At 42.0% G+C, this 24179-nt stretch overlaps 2 protein-coding genes across 26 annotated transcripts in view; both read left to right on the top strand.

Annotated features, from left to right (window-relative positions):
* Nucleotides 1–13922, top strand: part of USP54 (ubiquitin specific peptidase 54) — a 132830-nt gene extending 118908 nt beyond the window's left edge. For 15 of the 18 annotated variants that reach the window (XM_006052667.4, XM_044942247.2, XM_025284732.3 and 12 more), the window contains 4 exons: nt 6185–6303; nt 6904–7044; nt 10748–10934; nt 12621–13922. In XM_006052667.4, coding sequence (XP_006052729.4) covers nt 6185–6303; nt 6904–7044; nt 10748–10934; nt 12621–13180 — 1007 coding nt within the window. In that variant the 3' untranslated portion in view covers nt 13181–13922. The remainder of the gene's footprint in view (nt 1–6184; nt 6304–6903; nt 7045–10747; nt 10935–12620) is intronic. The other 3 variants (XM_044942246.2, XM_044942248.2, XR_003109077.3) reach the window with 2 other exon arrangements.
* A 1927-nt stretch (nt 13923–15849) lies between these two features.
* The window catches only part of PPP3CB (protein phosphatase 3 catalytic subunit beta), a 43834-nt gene continuing 35504 nt past the window's right edge, over nt 15850–24179 (top strand). For all 8 annotated transcript variants that reach the window (XM_025284755.2, XM_025284752.2, XM_025284754.2 and 5 more), the window contains exon 1: nt 15850–16003. In XM_025284755.2, the coding sequence (XP_025140540.1) occupies nt 15919–16003 (85 nt within the window). In that variant the 5' untranslated portion in view covers nt 15850–15918. The remainder of the gene's footprint in view (nt 16004–24179) is intronic.

Raw genomic sequence — 24179 nt, 5'->3', positions numbered from 1 at the left:
CACCCCACTCCAGTACTCTTGCTTGGAAAATCCCATGGACGGAGGAGCCTATTAGGCTGCAATCCATGGGGTTGCTAAGAGTCAGACATGACTGAGCGACTTCAGTTTCACTTTTCACTTTCATGCATTGGAGAAGGAAATGGCAACCCACTCCAGTGTTCTTGCCTGGAGAATCCCAGGGACGGGGGAGCCTGGTGGGCTGCCGTCTCTGGGGTCGCACAGAGTCGGACACAACTGAAGTGACTTAGCATAGCATAGCATAGCATACTGTATTGGTGTTTTTCTTTCTGGCTTACTTCACTCTGTATAATAGGCTCCAGTTTCATCCACCTCATTAGAACTGATTCGAACTGATTCAAATGTATTCTTTTTAATGGCTGCGTAATACTCCATTGTGTATATGTACCACAGCTTTCTTATTCATTCGTCTGCTGATGGACATCTAGGTTGCTTCCATGTCCTGGCTATTATAAACAGTGCTGCGATGAACACTGGGGTACACTTGTCTCTTTCAATTCTGGTTTCCTTGGTCTGTATGCCCAGCAGTGGGATTGCTGGGTCATAAGGCAGTTCTATTTCCAGTTTTTTAAGGAATCTCCACACTGTTCTCCATAGTGGCTGTACTAGTTTGCATTCCCAGCAACACTGTAAGAGGGTTCCCTTTTCTCCACACCCTCTCCAGCATTTATTGCTTATAGACTTTTGGATCGCACCCATTCTGACTGGTGTAAAATGGTACCTCATTGTGGTTTTGATTTGCATTTCTCTGATAATGAGTGATGTTGAGCATCTTTTCATGTGTGTGTTAGCCATCTGTTTGTCTTCTTTGGAGAAATGTCTGTTTAGTTCTTTGGCCTATTTTTTGATTGGGTTGTTTATTTTTCTGCAGGAGTTGCCTGTATATTTTTGAGATTAGTTGTTTGTCAGTTGCTTCATTTGCTATTATTTTCTCCCATTCTGAAGGCTGTCTTTTCACCTTGCTTATAGTTTCCTTTGTTGTGCAGAAGGTTTTAATTTTTTTTAATTTAAATTTATTTATTTTAATTAGAGGCTAATTAGTTTACAATATTGTATTGGTTTTGCCGTACTGAATGTTGAGTTTTAAGCCAGCTTTTCCACTCTTCTTTCAACCTCATCAAGAAGCTCTCAGTTCCTCTTCACTTTCTGCTTTTAAAGTGGTATCATCTGCATATCTGAGGTTGTTGGTATTTCTCCCAGCAATCTTGATTCCAGCCTGTGATTCATCCAGCCTGGCATTTCGCATGAGGTACTCTGCATATAAGTTATAATAAGCAGGGTGACAATATGCAGCCTTGATGTACTCCTTTCCCAATTTTGAATCAGTCAGTTGTTCCATGTCCGGTTCTAACTGTTGCTTCTTGACCCACACACAGGTTTCTCAGGAGACAAGTAACATGTTCTGGTATTTACACCTCTTTAAGAATTTTCCACAGTCTGTTGTGATCTATACAGTTAAAAGGCTTTAGTGTAGTCAGTGAAGCAGATTTTTTTTTAAATTCCCTTGCTTTTTCTATGATCCAACAGATGTTGACAATTTGATCTCTGGTTCCTCTGCCTTTTCTAAGTCCAGCTTGTACATCTGGAAGTTCTTGGTTCACAAGCTACTGAAGCCTAGCTTGAAGGATTTTGAGTGTTACCTTTCCAGCATGTGAAATGAGCATGATTGTATGGTAGTTTGAACAATCTTTGGCTTTGCCCTTCTTTGGAACTGGGATGAAAACTGACCTTTTCCAGTCCTGTGGCCACTGCTGAGTTTACCAAATTTGCTGACACATTGAGTATTGCACTTTAACAGAATCATCTTTTAGTATTTTAAATAGCTCAACTGGAATTCTATCACCTCCTCTAGCTTTGTTCATAGTGATGCTTTCTAAGGCCCACTTGACTTCACACTCCAGAATGTCTGGCTCTAGGTAAGTAACCACACTATCATGGTTATCCGGGTCATTAAGACTTCTTTTGTATGGTTCTTCTGTGTATTCTTGCCACCTCTTCTTAATCTCTTCTGCTTCTTTTAGGTCCTTGCCATTCTGTCCTTTATTTTGCCCATCTTTGCATGAAATGTTCCCTTGGTATCTCCAGTTTTCTGGAGAAGATCTGTAGTCTTTTCCATTCTATTGTTTTCCTCTATTTCTTTGCATTGTTCATTTAAGAAGTCCTTCTTATCTCTCCTTGCTGTTCTCTGGAACTCTGCCTTCAGTTGGGTATATCTTTCCCTTTCTCCCTTGCCTTTTGCTGCTCTTTTCTCAGCTATTTGTAAAGCTTCCTCAGACAACCACTTAGCCTTCTTGAATTTCTTTTTATTTGGGATGATTTTGGTCACTGCCTCCTATACAGTGTTATGAACCTCCATCCATAGTTTTTCAGGCACTCTGTCTGCTAGATCTAAGCCCTCGAATCTGTTTATCACCTCTACCCTATAACCATAAGGGATTTGCTTTAGGTCATACCTGAATGGCCTAGTGGTTTTCCCTACTTTGTTCAGTTTAAGTCTGAATTTTGCAGTAAGGAGCTCGTGATGTGAGGCACAGTCAACTCCAGGTCTTATTTTTGCTGACTGTATAGAGCTTCTCCATCTATAGCTGCAAAGAATTATAATCAATCTGATTTTGATATTGACCATCTGGTGATATCCATGTATAGAGTCATCTCTTGTATTGTTGGAAGAGAGTGTTTGTTATGACCAGTGCTTCTCCTGACAGAACTCTGTTAGCCTTTGTCCTGGTTCATTTTGTATTCCACGGCCAAATTTGCCTGTTCTCCAGGTATCGTTTGACTTCCTACTTTTGCATTCCAATCCCCTGTGATGTAAAGGACATCTTTTTGGTATTAGTGCTAGAAGGTCTTGTAGGTCTTCACAGAACCATTCAACTTCACCTTCTTCGGCATTGGTGGTTGGGCATAGACTTTGATTACTATGATGTTGAATGATATGCCTTGAAATGAACTGAGATCATTCTGTCGTTTTTGAGATTGCACCCAAGAAGTGCTTTTTGGTCTCTTGTTGACTGTGAGGGCTACTCCATTTCTTCTAAGGGATTCTTGCCCACAATAGTAGATACAACGGTCATCTGAATTAAATTCGCCCATTCCTTTCCATTTTAGTTCACTGATTTCTAAAATGTCGATGTTTACTCTTGCTATCTCCTGCTTGACCACATCCAGTTTACCTTGATTCATGGACCTAATATTCCAGGTTCTTTTGCAATATTGTTCTTTACAGCATTAGACTTTACAACTTTTCACTACCAGACACACCCACAACTGGGTGTCATTCCGGCTTTGGCCCAGCCTCTTCATTCTTTCTGGAGCTTTCTCTCTGCTCCTTCCCAGTACCTTATTGGACACCTTCTGACCTGGAAGGCTCATCTTCCAGTTTCATAATCTTTTTGCCTTCTCATACTGTCCATGGGGTTCTAGAGGCAAGAATCAGAGAAGGCTATGGCAACCCACTCCAGTACTCTTGCCTGGAAAATCCCATGGATGGAGGAGCCTGGTAGGCTCCAGTCCGTGGGGTCGCGAAGAGTCAGACACGACTGAGCGACTTCACTTTTCACTTTCATGCATTGGAGAGGGAAATGGCAACCCACTCCAGTGTTCTTGCCTGGAGAACCCCAGGGATGGCAGAGCCTGGTGGGCTGCTGTCTGTGGGGTCGCACAGAGTCTGACACTACTGAAGCAACTTAGCAGCAGCAGCAGCAGCAGCAACAGAGGCAAGAATACTGGAGTGGTTTGCCATTGCCTCCTCCTGTGGACCACGTTTTATCAGAACTCTCCACTATGACCTGTCCGTCTTGGGTCACCCTGCACAGCATGGCTCATAGCTTCATTGTGTTATTACGCAGGCCCCTTCACTATGACAAGGCTTGTGATCCATGAAGGGGCACCTTAATTCTGCTTTCTATCAAAGCCAGAAGTGCCCTCAACAGTACCCCTTACGGAGGCCACCTTCACCTCTGTTTAAATGTCTTTAAAGGAATCAGTGTTGACTCTCTTCAGGAGATTCCAATGGCTACCTCGTTCGCTAGATGGGAATCACATTTGATTACAGCAATTCCAAATTCTAGATTCTTAGATTGCCAGGCTCATGGAGAAGTTCCTATTAAGGTCACTTGGTTGAAAAATGAAGCAAAAGTGTCTGCAAATAAGTGGATCCAGGTTCTGTCCAACAGTTCTTTATATATCAGTGAAGCAGAAGGCAAGTAAGGAGTTCAATCTGATGAAGGATTTTATCAGTGCTTGGCCATGAATAACATGGAGTCATTCTTAGTCAAAAAGCTCACCTTGCCTTATCAATGTGCTCCTGGGCTTCCCAGGTGGCTCAGTGGTAAAGAATCCGCCTGCCAGTGCAAGAGACACAGGAGACGGGTTTGATCCCTGGGTTGGGAAGATCTCCTAGAGGAGGAAATGACAACCCCCTCCAGTATTCTTGACTGGAGAATCCCATGGATAGAGGAGCCTGGTGGGCTACAGTCCATGGGGTCACAAGGAGTCGTACACGACTGAGCAACTGAGCAAACTCTAACCATTACAACTATAATTCTTAAATCTGGCTGCCCATCACAGTCACTGAAGAAATGGCTTAAAAAAAAAAAAAGAGGAATAGTTTCATATAAATGGGATCATAACATACCTGATGTTTTTATTATAGAAAATTTCTCTTTCCTTTCCTTAAATCAGTCCCTACTGTTTACCCCTGCCCTCAACCTTCTCAGACAATAATCTACTGTGCATATATCTGTATTTTTCTGTTCATGTAATCCTATGCAGATATATATATATATCATGTCTTTTTATTGGGGATTATTTTACAGATTTCTTTTAACTCAATACTTGAAAATACTTGAAAATTCCTCTAAGTCATCTAGTTTAATTAAATTCTTTTTTTTTTTTTTTAGTGGCTGAACAGTATTTGATATTGAGGATACTATTAAGTATTTAGCCATTCTGCTGTGGATAGGCATTACTTTATTTCTAGTTATTAGTCAAACAATGCCACAATAAACTGATATTTTTGCTTCTTATTCTCAAGAGGGCAAGAGGGTAAATCTATTTTCAATCTTAATGGTTATCTCTAGATTGCTTATTAGGAAGACTATAATATTTCACATTTCCTCTAACAATGTTTAAGGCTATTCTCCCACATTCTTTATGGAAATCTCTTAAAAATAAATATTCCCAGGCTCTAACCAGAAAGATTCTGATTTAGTATGTCCGTGGAGAGATACACAAAGCTGTATTTTTAAAAAGTTCTAGATGAATCAGAGGTAGTATTGGAACCACTGCATTTAAGCACAAGAAAATATTCAAAATAACTGGCGTTTTAGCTTAGTATCAGCAATATCATGCTTTAGCTAGGTACACATATTAGAATCAAAATATCAAGATGTGAATTGGCAATAGACATATATATCAAATGTAGGTCAAGGGTGTGTGCACTTTCAGAAGGCTTAATTAGTTGTATTGGAGCAAGCCCCTTGGGAGTCACATATCCAGTTTGGAGCAGCTCATATCTTTACAGTCTCACAAGATTTTTAGGAAGAGATAAACATTTAGAATTTGTTTAGAATGTAAGTGATTAGAGAGATGCTAATGAGGAAATAAAAGACCACACTACACATATAAAATGTTGAAGAGCTCCTGCTCATAGTATATAATTGGAAGTGAAAATCCAAAGACTTGAGTTTTAATCCTGGTTAAACTACTTACTACTTGTCAGACTCTGGAACTTATTTTCCTGTTTTGTAAAATGAGATGGTTTAATATATGATTACTATGATAATTTCCTAACTAGACTGGAGACAACATTTCCCTTGTCATTGCAGATGGCTCTAGAGAATTACTGTGTCAGGTAATTTCCTCTATATCTATTATAAGTCTTGGACCCAAATCTGACAGCAACAAAGCTGATTATATTTACTATTTAGCTATGTGTCCACAGAGCCCCTTCTCTAGGGCCTGTGTTTGAGATCCCTATGGCCTATGGGAAGCTATCCATATTCTGAAACTCCTGTTTCTACATTCTAGGAATCCATCCTCCATTGAATTCAGAGATGAATATTTGTTATTTAATGAAGCCAAAACTCCAGAGTTTTGTGTTGCAGGCTGAGTGCAGACTCTGGGAGAAGAGATGGGTTCAACTTATGTTTGTTTTCCTCCTCAGGCTCTGCAGATGGTGTAGGGAGGAGGTTGCACTCAGCTCCTGGCCTTGGTCTCTCAAAGACCCCAACAGCAGAAATGGAGCACAGTCTCCATGAAGCCAACTCAGTATCTGCTTCTCAGGTAGCGACCTCAGGTTCTAGAGTTCTGGGCATGGGGTGGTGTGTTGGGAAAGAATTATGGGGAGATATGAGTGGTGGGGTTGGTGATAAGGCAGGGCATAGGAATGTGGGGCTATTAGAAGAGAACAAGATCTATGATTGGGCTTCTTTTGAGTGAGAGGAGGTTGCCACATGGCTGCTGCTGCTAAGTCGCTTCAGTCGTGTCCAACTCTGTGCGACCCCACAGACAGCAGCCCACCAGGCTCCTCCATCCCTGGGATTCTCCAGGCAAGAACACTGGAGCGGGTTGCCATTTCCTTCTCCAATGCATGAAAGTGAAAAGTGAAAGTGAAGTCGCTCAGTCATGTCCAACTCTAAGTGACCCCATGGACTGCAGCCCACCAGGCTCCTCCGTCCATGGGATTTTCCAGGCAAGAGTACTGGAGTCGGGTGCCATTGCCTTCTCCGGCCACGTGGCTACTACCTTTCAAATATATCTAATTCAGATCTCTACTAGTGAGTCCTACTTACCCTAGTCTCTCCCATATCCCTCGGGACAGAGTCTGTGGGAAAACCACAGGTCTGATGTTATGTGTCTGCCTGTGTGTCTGTGTATTTGAAGGCCGCACCTTGCCAAGGCCCCAGCTGGGAGTGTGGGGAGGATGATCAGTATGGTGCAGAGAACTTTCGGCGCATCTCACGCAGTCTCAGTGGCACCGTTGTCTCAGAGAGGGAGGAGGTCCCAGGCTCTTCCCACAGTTTTGTAAGTAGAATCAGGGTCTGTCTATTTAGAGCATCTTCTTTCTCTTGCTAGGTAAAAATATACTGTGGGTGAAGGGGCAAGAGAAATGGAAGGTTGTAATTTGGGGAAAGCCAGGTGCACTCAGCAAAAATGAGGACATGGAATCATTATTTTTTTTGGTCACACATTCACTTGGAGCCCAGAAGAATGTTCTTTCCCTGTAGCAGTTCTGGAAGGTGTAATGTAGGCTTCCTCAGGATGAGAAGAGTCCCAGAAGCCTTGAGAGGAGTCTCTGAGGAGCCATGACTGCTGACTGGGTCAGAATCCATTGCACTAATCAAAGGAAAAAGAAGAGATGGGATGACGTTTTGTTTTGCCTGTTCTTCCCCATCCTAGAAAATGACCCAGTGGGGTCCAGTGGGCTTTCAAGCTGAAATGAAGCATATGCATTGGCAGCAGAAGGAAGATGATTTAAAGTCCTCATCTTTGGGGCATTTCATATAGAATTAATGTAGTAATCTATAGATGAAAGGGACAGGGATATCCAAGTCAGCAGAGATCAGCAAACTCAAATAGTTTCAGTGGTTGGATTTCTAAAATGTGCCTTTTGAGAATTTCATACACTTGCCTAAGGCAACTTGGGATTTTATTAAAGTATAGGTCAGGATATAAAGCACCAGTAGTACATTGAAGCTTGCTCACCATGTCAGTTTGATAAAAATTTAAAAAAACAGGTCTTAAATATGTGGTATAAAAATAGAAAAGTACAAAAAGGAAAACTAAGTCTCTTCCACCAGTTCTTCAGATCCAGTTTCTTTCCCAGTGACTACCCAAGAGGTAGTCATTTTTTCCAGTTTATTGTCATAAATTTATAAATAGCTCTGCAGTTGGCCACTCTTTTTGGAAAAGGTGGTCTTTTCTGCCCAGCATTTGTTCTCATATACCTTTAATGGCAAGTTGTTATTTTCCTAGGAGAGTTGGCTTCCTTTTGGCCTGACTTCTACATCATTCATTTATTCATTGATTCATTCTTTTAAACAAATGCTTTCTGAGCTTATCTTCTAGGTATTGTGCCGAAAAATGGTGTTGAGTGAGCTAGATACAGTCCCTGCTCTCTTGACTTTATAGTCTACTGAAGGAGACAGATAAACAATTATAATATAAATATGATAGGATTTGATGCTATGGAAGCAAAATAGAGGGGACATCTAAACCAGGCTTGAGGAATCAGGGAAGTCTTCCTGGAGAATTAAAATGAATGTAGCAGATAAAGGGGACTGAAGCAGATATTAACTGAGTTAAAAAAAGCTTTTTGGTGTGGTATGATTAGAGTCTGGCAAGGGATAAATGGAGAATGTTGACAAGTGAGACTGTTAAGACTATAAACAGGGGTCATATCATGAACCATAGTAAGGAGTTTGGGAGAATAGAGAGAGATGTGGACATATTGGAGAGTCAACTAGGAAATTAAAATGTTTGGTGCCTACTTGCCTGGACATGGGGAAAAGAAAATCAAGGATGATATCTAGGAATTGTGGGTTGATAATGATAATATTTGAGGGAAGAGAAGCAGGAATATATTTGGGGGGAGAGATATGTGCAATTTTGGACGTATTAAGCTTGAGTGGAGATAGATATCTGGTAGGCTTTTGATTCTGAGACATATAAACTTAAAATTGAGATTTGAGAATCATAGCCACTGAAAAGAGGAAGAGAATTGCAAAAAGAGGAAAAAAAAACCAGGACATATCTCTGAAGAGAATCAGATTTAAGGTTCTTCTTTTGAAGACCCCAAAAGGAGACTTGATAAGAGGCTATAGAGATGGTAGGGGACCCAGTGAAGGGGGTGTCTTTCTTTTGGTGACTGTGTCACATGCAGAGAGGACTGGCAGCTGGTCCTTAGGCTACTTGGTAAATGCCTACCATGTGCCAGGCTGTGTTAGGCGCTATGAGCACACACTGCTGAAACAGCACAAAGTATCTTACAATCTCAAAAAAGAAATAAGATACACTGGCATATAGATTATTTTATTTAATATATTATTTATTAAGTGCCTATAATAATCCTCCAGGAGCTGTTCAAGGTTATGGGGACACTGGAGTGAAAAGAAATGTGTTCTAGTAGGAGAGAAAAGACATTAAACAAGTAAGCCCCAGACAATGTGTGATAAAGAATAAAACAAAGCAAGAGGCTAAGGGATAAAGAGGTAAAATGGTTATTCTCAGGGCTGGTTTTGATAGAGTAGTGAGGAAAATCAGCTCTAAGAAAGTAACATGTGATGAGAGACCTCAGTGATATGAAGGTGTAAGCCATAGGAAGAGCATTCCCAGTAACAGAAACACAAAGTGTAAAGGCCCTAGGGTGGAATAAGCTTCGTCAGTTTGAAGAACGTTAAGAAGGTCGGAGTGTAAAAGGCACAGGAATGGTAGGAGATAAAGGGAGAAAGATCAGCTTTGCCATATCACATGGAACTTGCAGGCCACACTAAAGGTGGCTGTGGCTGGAGATAGGAAGACTAAATTAGAGGCTGTTGCAGTGGTCTGCTGCTGCTGCTGTAAGTCGCTTCAGTCGTGTCTGACTCTGTGCGACCCCATAGACGGCAGCCCACCAGGCTCCCCTATCCCTGGGATTCTCCAGGCAAGAACACTGGAGTGGGTTGCCATTTCCTTCTCCAGTGCGTGAAAGTGAAGTCGCTCAGTCGTGTCTGACTCCTAGCGACCCCAGTGGTCTAGTTGACTTTAAATATAAAACCTGTAGGTAGAAATGACAGTATATGGCATAGGCAACTAATAGAATTGTGGATTAAAAGTGTAAAATCAAGGGGAGTGTCAATATTTTGAGTCTAGGTGACTTAAGAAAATACGGTACCAGAAGGAGGAGTTGGGAAGAATGTTGGTTCAGTTTTGGACATGTTAGTGTCTCATATATTAAAAGACATATTTCTGAGACTTTGCCACAGAAGTGAATGACAAATGAACAAAGTAGGTCATAAGCAACAGTGGGTACAGACTTAACAGGCAGCACCAAAATGGAGACTGGAGTGTAGCAGTAACAGGAGAGATGGAATAGAGTTTCTGACTGTACATTTAGGGAGATATTAGTTCCCAATATCTGACTGTACATTTATGGAAATATTAGTTCCAGATATTTAGAGCGAGTATAGAATTTTTCAATCTTTTTGGCTTTCTGAATTTCTCTCTCATTTCTTCTCTATTTTAAATTTTTGTTAATTTTTTAGAGGCTTCTGTTTTTATTTTTTTTAACCACAGCACACAACTTGCGGGATCTTAGTCCCCTGACCAGGGATTGAACCTTGGCAGTGAAAGCTTGCAGTCCTTACCACTGGCTAGCCAGGGAATTTCCCTCTTCTCTATTTTTAAATTTGTATCTCATTCGCTAATTTTGATAGTAGCATTAAGGACTTTGCTAAAGACCTTGATGTCAGGATTGGGAAAGTGAGGGTTATGAGGAAGACATGTTAAGAGAAGAGAACTGTACTTTGGTGTCTTAAGTTCATAGTGGAGGATGTTTCATAGTCAGGACGTTTCCTAGAGGGGCTGACGGGAAAAGTGTCGAGTAAATTGGGTCCATCTCTAGATTAAGGAATGTTTGTACTCTAGTTCCTTCCATATCCCCCTGCTTCCCTCACTGTGTTTACCCAACCATAGCCTGCTGTGTGTTAATCCTCATCTCTATGTTTTTTTTGTCTTGTCTCATTGTAAGGATTCATCAAGCGTGAGGAAAAAGCCTTTGGAAACCCGGCATCGTTGTTCCAGCTCCTCTTCCCTCCCTGTCATCCATGACCCTCCTGTATTTCTCCTTGGTCCCCAACTCTACCCCCCCCAACCACAGTTCCTGTTCCCAGATGTCTTGATGCCCAGCATGGCAGGGGAGCCCCATAGACCCCCAGGTAACTCTCCCCAAATCTAATATTATGTGCTGGAATGTAGTACTTTTCCAGGGACCTGGAAGAATCAAATCAGTGCATCTTTTGGGGGGTGGGGAAGGGGAAGGAGGGTCCTAAGGTGGAGTTGTAAAGGGAAATGAATTATCGCTTTAAAGATCAAGCATTGATCTTGATGAATCATGACTGAATCATTTCTTGGGCAACATGGGGTCTAGACCAGAGCTCCCAGAATCTAACTACTCATGAAAATGAACTGCTTCAGTTGTGATAGGATATGATTTTAAGTGACCCAGGGAATTAGTACCCAGTCTTTAGGATCCCGCAAAACAGGAAATATCATCTCTATCAGCTGTTTTTCTCTCCTTTTATCCCAAGTCTCAGTTGAGGGATGGTCTAGGAGGATGACTAGTGAATGGCAGACTTGGAAAGATCCCATGCACAGAATACCCATGCCATGTATAGAGACCCAGACAATCCTGGGGAAGGTGGGCAGCATACTTCTGGCTTTCTTTGACACTCCACAGCAAGATTTGTTCCATTTTTCCCCTCATGGATCAAATCTACAATTTGAGGCAGTGATTCTTAATGAGAAAGGGGAGGTGCCAGTGGCATCTACTGGGTAGAAAGGCCAGGGATGCTGCTAAACATCTAGCAATGCACAGAGAAGTTTCCTTGCACACCCCTACCCTACTCCTTAGACAAAGAATTATCAGCCCCAAATATCAGTAGTGCCAAAGTTGAGAAACCTATCTATGGGTATAAATCCCCAGGGAAAAGAATCTTCTTAGAACTGAGTAGTACTGTTGATATTTGTGCCCAAATTTTAGGGAGCTTTAGATAAGCAGGCCTTCTGGATAAATGGACTTCTTATTACTCAGTGGAGCTGCCAGGTCACCAGCATCCTTTGAGAGTTACTAGAAGTATCTGATCAGTAAGGCAGCATTTATTGCAACTTGTTCTGCACCAAATACTACAGTAAATACATGGGACAAAGAAGGCAGTTCTCTGCTCTTAAAGAGCTCAAAGTTTCAGTAATCAGGTATATATATATATATATGTGTGTGTGTGTGTGTATAGTACAGCTATTGATGGAATTTAAAAAGTAAAAATGAGAAGTACTGTTTAGAAGTGACATTTGGAAAATTATATTTTGCTTCTTTTAAGTAAAGGGGAATCAATGTATAGAAAAGGCATTCTACATTATGTATGTGGGTGTAGTGCAAACAAAAGCAGAAATCTTGGAGAATGAACACGAATGTAAGCAGACACAGTTCAACTGGAGTGAAAGTACCATGTTAAGAAAAACTGAGTGATGTTTTGGAGTGGTGGCTCTAAGGAGTAAAATTATCACAGAGAACATATATTTGGAATATCAGAGAGCCATTCATGTATGTGTGTTTGTGTGTCTGTCTGTCTGTCTTTTGGAGGACAGATTATAATGCAGTGAGATAGGAGTATGGCAACATCCAGGAGACTGTTTCATTTGCACAGATTGGCAGTGACTTGATTTTAATGTATATCAAGAATTTTTTAAAATGACATTAAAAGCAAAGCTAGGTTCCTTCTTTCCCTTATTTGTATGTTTTTAAAGTGGCGGGGAGTTGAAAGAAACAGCCAGGAATGGTCCTCTGGGAAGGATAATGGTTTTACTGAAGTTGCTCAATCTTTGGGTTTCTTTTCTCTCCCCAGGAACTTCGAGGAGTGTCCAGCAGTTTCTGGCTATGTGTGACAGGGGTGAAACTTCCGAAGGGGTCAAGTACACAGGAAGGACTTTGAACTACCGGAGTCTCCCCCATCGTTCCAGAACAGATGCCTCCCGGGGACCGTGGTCAGAGGCCAACCAGCATGTTGGGGCCAGATTCCTGACTACTCCAGGGTGCAAGCCTCAGCTAACCCACACTGCCACACTACCAGAAAGACACCAGGGCCTTCAGGTTCCTCATGCTCAGTCCTGGGGGGATCTTTTCCATTCACCCTCCCACCCTCCTGTTGTTCACCCTGTGTCGCCACCATCAAGCAGTCTTTGTGTACCCCTGAGGTCAGCTTGGAATTCAGGTCCTGTTCCAGGGTTTCGAGCCCCTGGTCCTCGAAGAGTAGATATGCCCCCGGATGATGACTGGAGGCAAAGCAGTTATGCCCTGCCATCTAGGCACAGGAGGACAGGGAGAGAGGAGTTTCTGTTTGTCCTAGCAGATGCCCCTGGCAGAGAACAGATCAGGGCTAGAGCCCTGCAGCACAGCAGGTGGTAAGGGTCACCCCTTTCCTCTCCTGGAGCCACAGCTTTCTCTGTTAAACTGTACTGCAGCAGAGTTGGTACCCTGCATCCCTGCCAGGGTTGTGCAAGTCTTATCTCAACATAGAGTTGGCAGTTTCTCCCAGGGGTGCCAGGAACCCCTAAGGAGACCTGGCTCTTTGAGGGAATATTTGAAACTTCAATTTCCATTCACCTAGCAAAAGGAAGCAGCTGCTGTTTAGGGTTTTATTTGATCCACTTTAAAGATGAATCCATGTTACTCTGGACACCAGCCATTCCTTAGGATCTTAGGGTCACCATTTTATTCTTGAATACTCTAAGCCCTCATATTCTGTTCCCTGTTATATTACCAACTTCTATGCTTTGTTTTATCCACCTATCCCTATTATCCAACCTTCTGTCTTCTCCATCCCTCATCCTTGGCGGGACATGTAGCCCTGTAGTCTTGGTCCTGACCATATCATTCAGGCTAGCCCACCTGCCCAGACTGTCAGCCTTCCCTCAGCTCCAAACCTTAGGCCTAGAATGTGGGGCTGCCAACATAACATTTACTCTTTGGAACAAATGGGAGTCAGGCACACTAACATACCCTCCTGTCCTCAGCAGCACAGCCATTACTGCCACTTGCTCAGTCGCCGCTGTAAACCCTCAAGAGTCAGCTGAACTATTTTAGGGCCAAACATACTGTTTTTGTAAAGTATTTTTCATTAATAAATCTATAAGATAGTTCTATTTAATTCCTTGTCATTTAATTGTCTATTTGATTCCTTTTGTATTTTCTTGCTCTTTTGTATTGGGCTGGGGAAGCAAGAAATAGCAATTCCCAGTGGCCTGGGGCTCAGTATATGGCTTTTGACTGAGTGAAAGTGAGGAGCCAAAGAGGAGTTGAAGACTGGTTGAAGGGTATGTATTCAAGGTAAGAGTCAATGAGTCCTAATATGGAGTGACTTTCCTTGTTGTTATTGCTGCTAGTATATTTTCTATCCCTTTCCTGCCAAGAGGCACTCAACACATTACATACTTTCTCCTTCACTCCTCAGGGAGATTTTCTGGGATTCAGACTCCTCTTACAAACTCACTCTTGATCTAGGTACCCGTTGTGCCCTCCCTCTACAAGTTTATCATGTGCCTCTTATCCCTTCCTTGCTCTCTTCATATGGCTGCCCCTTCCCTTCCCTCCAGAATTATATGACACTTTCATGTAAGAAAGATCCATTTTCACCCCTTCCTCACTCGAAAATTCATCTCCCTCTAAAAAGTAATATGTGAGCTCCCTTAGCAAACATTACCCACTGGGCATTTCTCTTTTTCTTAGATTATTCCAGCTCTCAGGATCATTAAGATTGACAAGTCAAGAGGTAGAGAGGTGGTCTTTGAGTCGTTTGGACTGTTGCTTGCCTGAGCACATGTAGTATTGAGCAGGAGGATGGGCAGGCATTTCTCACTCTATCCTACTTGAGTCCTATGCCATCAAGATACATAGATCTGGGACTTCCCTGGCAGTTCCGTGGTTAAGACTCCGCGCTTCCACTGTATAGGGCACAGGTTTGACCTCTGGTTGGGGAACTGAGATCTGACATACCTCTCGGTGCAGCAAAAAAAAAAAAAAAAAAAAGATATATAGATCTTAGGATATTCTGATCCCTGCTACTGATCCAGTACCTCTCCTGGTGTCATAACACATCAGTTCAGTTCAGTCGCTCAGTCCTGTCCGACTCTGAGACCCCATGAATCACAGCATGCCAGGCCTCCCTGTCCATCACCAACTCCCGGAGTTCACTCAAACTCATGTCCATCGAGTCGGTGATGCCATCCAGCCATCTCATCCTCTGTCATACTCTTCTTCTAATAATTATCCATTGAACAATCATTTCTTGTCCCACTACTCCCTTCCCCAAGAGTGTACATCTCTTTAAAGTTTCCGTAGAAAACCTGGGCCCACATTCTATCGTAGAGGTATTTCTTATGAGGAACTAATTTCCAATTCCCTATTGCCTTTGAAATCTCTCTTTTCTCAGTGAATTAAGAGGGAGGCTGTGTCCTTTTCAGGTGAATTTCGTAGACTCTTTGAACATCTCAGTGACAAAACCCTTCCTTTCCTCTTATCTGTTTTGATTCTGAACCCTTGGAGACTAGTGTGCTCTACCTGCATTCTTTGTGCTTTTAGACCCTTGACAATTTCAGGCTCTAAACACAAGGGCCAGATTCTCTCTCAAACTCCATTCTGAACCGTTGCTTCGCTCTAGAACCTACAACGCTTCCTCTAGTTCTTCTGTCAGTTATCAACCGAAGTACCCGGATCTGATAGTCAAATTGTTATACTTTTTTTTTTTTCTCTCTCTCTATTTGCGGGAGATTCTTAGGTTTGGTCACGTATCCCCATCTTTCTAGGAGCTCCATGAAAGCCGGCGTCGTGTTCCCTAGCGCTCATTCACCGCAGGAACTAGCTACAGACAAATCATCTCTCCTCCCTCTTTATTTCTGCTTGCCCAGAATTTTAAGCTGATCCCTTGGCATGGTCTTGTTTCTCTGCTAGCTTCAGTAATTTTGCTCAAGTCCCTAGAGCCTGCTCCGCCCCCGCCCCCGCAAGCGCGGTGCATGCCGGTCTTAGCCCCTCTGTAGGGAAAGAGGGTCCGCCATGTTCCCCGGCGGCGCCGCCGCTTGGCTCTGGTAGCCGCCGCCCCCGCCCCCAGCCCCGCCCGGCCCAGCGCCTAGCCGAGCCCCGGGCCCAGCATGGCCGCCCCGGAGCCGGCCCGGGCTGCACCGCCCCCACCCCCGCCCCCGCCGCCCCCTCCCGGGGCTGACCGCGTCGTCAAAGGTGAGAGGTGGACGAAGCCCTGGGGGCCTGGCCTGATGAGATAGCTGTGTGAGGGCGGGCGGGAGACCGTCCCCTCCGGAGCGGGCCCGGAAGGGCGGGCGAGTGACTGGCTGCCTCACTTGGGGAGTGGCCCCTGGGCGGGCCCCTGCTGGGCTGGGCTGAGTCGGTGGCGGCGGCTTCGAGGTCTCTCGCTTGCCTTCGGGCCGTGGCAGAGGTTTCGTTCTGTAGGTCTCCTAGCTGGAGGGGTGAGGCTACTAGTCGCAGTGAGCCTCTTTCTTTTCTTGCCCGCCGTGTCAAAGCGGCCCAGAGGCCGCGATTAGCTTCCTGCACCGCGACAGCTGCACGCCTGGCTTGCCGGGGCGAACGAGGGGCTCTGAGACCTTCAGCCACGCGGGGCTGGGCGATGAGCAGAAATCACCTCGCCTTTGGCCCACGCCTGCTCCCCTGTGACAGCCATCCGCCCTATTCGCGCCTAGTTAATGCCAGCCGCAGGGGTTCGCACTCGGCCCTCAGGTGTCACCCCGCGCGGAAATTGGGGGAACTGTATGGGATTGGACAAGGGTGAAGGGACAAACCAGAATTTGTGGGCTCCGGGTGTAAGTGCATAAGAGATGAAAAAAAGACAGTTAAAAAAAAAAAAAGAGCTTCGGGGATAGGAAGAAGCATTTACTTAGAACCGGCAACACTGGTCAGAGGGCAAGGGGGGTTAGCCCTCCCGTGCATGCAAACGCCTACACACTCCCCCCTAGAAGAAAAAATTAAATATTTCTCAGCTGGTGCAGAATTTATGATTGTTTAACTACAACAGGTCATCACATTAATTTGAAATAGAGAAATTGAAGGCTAATTTAGAATTGCTTAAAATTCCCATGCTCTCTGGGAGAGCCCATCAACTTCAAACCCTGCTGTGGAGGTGAAGAACATAATTTGAAATGATTTTTCTTTATCAAGTAGCTTGGTCAATAAATTGAAATCATTTTAGAATAAAGTTTTCTTTATTGTATCACATTTATTTTTGAAAGATAGATACTTCTTTTATTTATTTATTTATTTCATTCAGCTTCTCAAACATACTGGCATAATGTTTAAACACTGTTAGCCCAGTTTTGGAAATCTGACTAGACATGTTTCCATTAAAATATTTAAAAACAAGAAAAACTTTTTGTTTTGTGGTTTTTATCAATTCTAGCCTCCTTTAATGATAATACTAATTTGTATCTAGATTTATGTAGACAATTTTAAAAGCTTAATCGTGTATATATTCGGGCCAGGCATCAGCTGAAAAAAGCTTTTATGGAATCCTTGTCCCAAGAAGTCTTTTGAAAAAGAGAAAAAAAGATTGGCAGTTCAGACATTCATGCTATGTTGAAGTTTTGTTGGGTTGGGAATAGGAGACATGAGCTGCCTGTTAATTTTCTGACAGTATGCCTGTGCTGGCTGTTCATTTCCCCTGGCACTTTTCACCCTACTATTAGATGGGACAACCAGTCACATTTCTGAACAGTAAGTTTATGCTGTACTTAGCTTGTGAATCTTCTTGTTTTTTGTCATTTATATGGTAATGTTTGCCTTGTACTGCTTTAATACAGTAAAAATAAGATTCCAGACATAGGGCATATTCCTTAGGTGTGGGTTGTGAATATAAGACATAGTCATATTTGCAGTTTATTGGTATGAAATAAAAGTCATTTGATTTAGGTAAATGGGAGTTTGTTGATATAGAAAATCATTGTAGAACTCGTGGATATAAGGTCCCATGTACTTAGTAGTATGCTCTTCAAGACAACTTTCATTTCTTTATGGAATTTGTTAGCTAGTTGGAATGGCAGATATGGATCACATGCTTTAGAGACAGTGTGCAATAGACTGGTTAGTGCTGCTCCAGGAGTTTTTGGCTTCCTTGGAAGTTACTGGGAAACTTAGCTTTCATTATAGAAATCTTTTATATTTCATTTTCAAGCTTCTTTCTTGCCTTCCTCAGTAAGTAATTGTAGTATAATGTTACATTTGATGACAACACCAGTTTGCTGAAGCTATATAACCACAGTGCTAATTCAACTTAAGTTTAACTTGTTACAAATCTAGATTTAAGTCTAGTATGTGCTAGTTTTGCACCATTTCATAGTGGTAAGGTTATAGAGACCATCATTGGCATTGAATATAAATAGTATTTTACTCCCTGAAACTTTCCCCAGTTGTTTCAGATTTTGTACTCTTACACTTCTAGCCAAGAGGCCTGTGTTTTATGGTCACATAGGTTTTGAAGGGGAATAGGTCTTCTGTGTTTAGTATCAAATGCCTGAATTTCACATCATGTGAAGTTTGAGGTCTTGGAATATGGTAGGTGATTCATGTATAAATTATCTGTTCACTGAAATTATTAGTGGTAATTCCATATCCCTGATGATGGGTGATTAGGTTTCCTGGTTCATTAAGACACTTCAGTTCTGGGCCTGCTCCAGCTTCTGGCTCTGGTCAAATTCATCTGTTTGAAAATTGGTGGAGCCCAAGTGGTTTAGGTGAGAGAGTATGCCCTCTTAACTACTTTCTGTTAAGCATTTTTCTGTCTTTAGCTAACATAGTAAGTTGGCAATAAGAAAATAGAAACAAACTAGGAAAAACAGTTAATTTTTCCTAGTGCCTTTTTGCCACATCAGCAAAATTGGTGTGTGTAAAATTAAAGCATAAAACCCTGAATTTATTTATATTGTTCTTTCTCCTCCCCCTGAAATTTACTTGACCTGAAATGTCCAGGTACTTCCTTTTTTCCCTCAGATACTTTTAAAATGTACTTTTTGCTGTATAGATGAGGTCCCAGATTTGTAAAACTAGATTTTCCCTTGAAATTAATAAATCTATTACACTTAATGCAAAAATTCACCTTTATTGCTTACATTGCATTGTCTGTTTTGTATGTATGTGTTCATTTTAACACCCACAGTGCTACTCACTTTCTTTTGTATTCAGCATGTTTTATTCCCTAGGTTTTATTATCCTTATCTCTTAAATTATCAGACTTTGAGATTGAACCAAAATGTGTGTGTTGTAAGTTTTTTACCTGTTACATATCTAATGGGCAGCCTTATGATTCATTTAGGTTCTGTTGCCTGCTGCCCTGCTTAAAAATCAGAGGTTGTTTGGCTAATGTGTTTTCCAGTACCTTAGCTTTAATAGGATTGCTTATTTTCATTACAGATTTTTAGATGACCCACATAGGTCTTGGAGTCACATAGCTTCTTCAGATTGTGTGTGTGTGTGTGTGTGTGTGCGTGCGTGTGCACGCGCGCTAATTCTAATTCATTATGTTTGCTTGTTTTTTTTGAATGATTTTATTTATTTATGGCTGTGCTGGGTCTTTGTTGCTGTGTTTTCTTTTTTCTAGTTGCAGAGAGCAGGGGCTACCATCTAGTTGTAGTACGAGAGCTTCTCCTTGTAGTGGCTTCTCTCGTTGCAGAGCATGGACTGTAGGGCGTGTGGGCTTCAGTAGTTGTGGCACGTGGGCTCAATAGTTGCGGCTCCCAGGTTCTAGAGCACAGGCTCAATAGTTGTGGTGCATGGGCTTAGTTACTCCGTGGCATGTGGGTGGGATCTTCTCAGAAGAGGGCTCGAACAAGTGTCTCCTGCAATGAGAGACAGATTCTTTACCACTGAGTCATAGGGAAGCCCTGGTTCATTATATTTTAAAGAAACTTGAATTTTAATTTTTTTTTAACAAAATCTGTTTTATGGACTTAACCTATCTAAAAAAGATAATTCTTGAAAATGATTTTCCTTTTCTTTTTTACCCTAGTCAAACTGTTAAGCATACTAAAATAAATCTTCAGTACCATGTGTCCTAGAGAAAGCAGGGGAACAGAGAATAGTGTGTGTGTGTGTGTGTGTGCATGCATGCGTGTGTGTGTATGAGACAGAGAGAGCAGTGAGAAGGAAAGAGAACACTCTGGCAACAAGTCATCTTGGAAGGAAAATGCCAAGGAAGAAATACAACTGTTCAGTAGTGAGGCAAAAGCTTCAGGTTCCGGTGCTATTGAATGAATTGGCAAGAGTTATAAGGAAAAGTTTGGTGAAAGAATTTTGATTTATTAGATGAGATGTGTTTTAGTGCCAATCCTATGATTTCACTTCAGTATAAAAATGTTTATTTTTACATAGAGATGAAATAAGCTAACACTAATTGACATTTTTATATGGTATGTAAAATTTATTTTTGAAATTCAAAGTAACCAAATAGCAACTGCTTATTTAATGTCTGCCATATACCTAAAAATTGTAGGAAAACAGTGTAAAAGATAAAATAAAATCTTGGTCCTTGGGGAAATAGGTTTCATGAAAAGTTAATAATTTATGTCATAAGGCTGTGTGATTAATAATTGCCAGTTAAGTGGCAGACCCAGCAAGTTGAGTTCAAAGGCGATAGGGATGAATCTAGATTTGATTGGTCTAGCAAGGGTTTGTATAGGAGGAAAGAGCTTTGAGGATGGGTAGGATTGAAATACTGGAGAAGGCAATGGCCACCCACTCCAGTACTCTTGCCTGGAAAATCCCATGGATGGAGGAGCCTGGTAGGCTGTAGTCCATGGGGTCGTGAAGAGTCGGACACGACTGAGCGACTTCCCTTTCACTTTTCGCTTTTATGCAATGAGGAAGGAAATGGCAACCCACTGCAGTGTTCTTGCCTGGAGAATCCCAGGGATGGTGGAGCCTGGTGGGCTGCCGTCTATGGGGTCGCACAGAGTCGGACACGACTGAAGCGACTTAGCAGCAGCAGCAGGATTCAAATAAGCAGAAGATTGGGACCATTTATTTGTGCATCATTTATTGAATACCTCTTTGTACCAGACATTATACTAGGCGTTAGGGATACAGAATTGAATTAGATATTATTAAGTAAGATAGATTTTTTCTTGGAGGCAGTCTAGTGGAGGAGACACTATTGCAAATAAATAATATAATGAATTAGGTATGAAGTGCTGTTGCAGCTGTATAGAGGGAATTGACTCCTACTTGGAGAGAAAGCTTCGCTGAAAGGATTATATTTTGAGGGGAGCCTTACAGGATGAGTAGAATTTCTCCAGATATTAAGGTGGGGCTGAGAAGGAGAAAATATTTTCTAGTAGAGAAAACAGCAATAGAAAGGCATGGAGTTTGAAAAAAGCATGGAATGTGTGACAGTATTGTGTAAAGTTCTTGGCAAGAAGTAGCAGATGAAGTTGAAAAGGTTTTTTTGCACACCAAGTTGAGGACCTGAAACTTAGGAAATATAGCCTCTGGATGATTAAGAACACTGGATGATTAAGACTGCCTGGGTTTGAATTAAGACTGCCTAGTTCTGCTTCAATCGTTTCACTGAGGACAAGATACTGAGTATCCCCAGCCCTCTCAATTTTCTCATCTGCAAAATACAGTTAATAAAGTTATGGGATATTTTGAAGGATTAACAGAGACAATTCATGAAAATTTGTACCATAGTGCCTGGCCTGACACATTATTGAAAGTTTTAAAGTAGAGGGATGACCCAAATGTTTTGGTTTTTGAAAGGTAACATGATATTGTTGATAAGTGATTACTGATTAAAATGGAAGAGACTAAAATCAGGGTGTCAGAAGGTTAATGGAGTAGTCCAAGTGTAGAATGACCATGGCATGGGTGAATTATGAGAAAGAGAAAACCAAATATGACACAAATCCTGAGTAATATTAGAAAGTAGATATACAGGAGCAATGACTGGGTGTGGGAATGAAACAGGTAGAAGAGCAAACTTTTTTAAGAAAACAGTAATGAGACTAATTTTGCTTTAGTGATTGTTTAAATTGAGCAGTTGTAGTTAGAGGCAGAGATTGGAATGATAGGTAAGAGACTGGGGATGGTTAAGAAGGACTTTGAAAAATAAGGTTCAGACTTTTGTCTCCTTTATTCATTAGTTCTTTTTGGACTAAACAGGAAAGGGTAGAAAAGAAATTAGGGTGGAAACCACCCCAGTATTTTGAGTAGATTTATTTAGCTGTGCTTTGTACAATAAAGGGGGAGGAAAAGTAGAACTTAGATTTTTCTAGTACACAAAGTGATAAGAACTTGAACTAGCATTGCAGCAATGGAGATATTAAAAAAGAGAGAGAGAAAAAATTTAAAATAGAACTAGAGTCCAGAAAGAACAGTGACATCAAAATTTTAAATCTGAGTGACAAAGAATGATGATATCATAACAAAAATAAGCCACGAAGGAGAAACTAATTTTTGAGGGAAGGGGATCGTGTTCAGAGAACCACCACAAATTAAAAGGAACTCAGGGGATACCTAGAAATTTTGAAGACAGTGCTGTAGTATTTATTGGAGAAGGCAATGGCACCCCACTCCAATACTCTTGCCTGGAAAATCCCATGGATGGAGGAGCCTGGTAGGCTGCAGTCCATGGGGTTGCTAAGAGTCGGGCACAACTGAAGCGACTTCACTTTCACTTTTCACTTTCATGCATTGGAGAAGGAAATGGCAACCCACTCCAGTGTTCTTGCCTGGAGAATCCCAGGGACGGGGGAGCCTGGTGGGCTGCCGTCTATGGGGTCACACAGTCGCTGAGTCCTGTCTGACTCTGCAACCCCATGAACAGCCGCATGCCAGGCTTCCCTGTCCTCCACTGCCTCCCGGAGTTTGCTCTTACTCATGGTGTGAATAAAAGAAATACAGAGAAAAAATTCAAGAGGAACTTATTTTGGACAGTTGCGAGTAATGGCAGTGATGAAAAGCACAGACATCTGAATGCTACTTTGGAGTAGAGTTTTCAGTTGGCACAGGCTGTGCCCCACGTAGTGTTGGAGGCCTCACTGGGCTGATAGTTGGGAGTCTTTGCTTAGGATTGGGCAACAGGGGAAAGCTCCTCTGTTTATTGGCCATTCACATTGTATGTACATACGTTTATGTGCTGGTTTTTCCCTATCTAAAACTTAGAAGAGTTGGAAAACAGGAATAGTTGGCTAAAGACAAATTAGAAATGTAAAAAACCAATTAAAAACCTAAAATTAGATGGAAATGCTTTAAAAGTACCTTAGGAGTTGCAAAATGGTAGTAGTTGAGAATATTAATTTCTCAATAGCAAATTCAACCCTCTATTGACCAGCAGTGTCAGTAATTAATTTCCTATCAGGCCAAATTCTATTTGGTCAGTTTTCTTTTGCTTAGTTAGATCACCTGCTATGGCTCCTTTTTCCACCCGCCAAAGAGCACAATGCCTTTTTGCCTCTTATTTACTGATACATTAAAACATTTTTCCAAAATGGTCTACTCTCCCGTTTCAGTGTTGTGTTTAGTTTTCATCTGCTTTTATCTATGGTGACATTTCTTCACCCCTCTACTTGCCCATTCCTTAAAAGGTATTGCAGCTGTTGTTGAGATTTAAAAGTATGCCTTGAATTGAAAAAGAAATGGAAAACACAGGTCTGGGGGCAGTGTATAGTTGTTTCCCCCAAATGAGTAAGACATCCTGACTCTTGGTTCAGGAGGAGCAGCAGCTCGGTGTGATTTGCAGTGGGGCATCACAGTGTGCGTGAAAACATGCAGTGCCACAGGTGACTGGCTGATGCAGGGGAGGCCTCCCACTTAGGTTTTTAGGAAGTTCTGTATTTTGAACAAAGTTCAGCTACTAGTGGAATTATGTTGTTGATTATTAGGAATTATGTTCTGCATAATCTGGAATGCAGCATCTTAAACAGTATCTCTTTTCCTGGGTAGAGGAAAAATTCTCTTGGCCTGATAAGAAAAATATCCCAGTTTGATCTCAGAAATTTTTATTTAAGAGATATTTAAACTTTTCATTTTCATAATGTCCCAAAAGTAACTTTTGATTTATTTAGTAATTGTTAATTTCTGTAGTTTTTAAACAGTTGATTTACTGATAGTGGCAAATTTGGTTATAGCATACAGTATGCTGCTGCTGCTGCTGCTAAGTCGCTTCAGTCGTGTCCGACTCTATGCGACCCCATGGACGACGGCAGCCCAACTGGCTCTGCCGTCCCTGGGATTCTCCAGGCAAGAACACTGGAGTGGGTTGCCGTTTCTTTCTCCAATGCATGAAAGTGAAAAGTGAAAGTGAAGCTGCTCAGTCGTGTCCGACTCCTAGCGACCCCATGGACCGCAGCCCACCAGGCTCCTGTGTCCGTGGGATTTTCCAGGCAAGAGTACTGCA

Source organism: Bubalus bubalis, chromosome 4 (genome assembly GCF_019923935.1).
Source record: "Bubalus bubalis isolate 160015118507 breed Murrah chromosome 4, NDDB_SH_1, whole genome shotgun sequence".
NCBI classification, from domain to species: Eukaryota; Metazoa; Chordata; class Mammalia; order Artiodactyla; family Bovidae; genus Bubalus; species Bubalus bubalis.
This window is presented reverse-complemented; position numbering and strand designations above follow the sequence as displayed.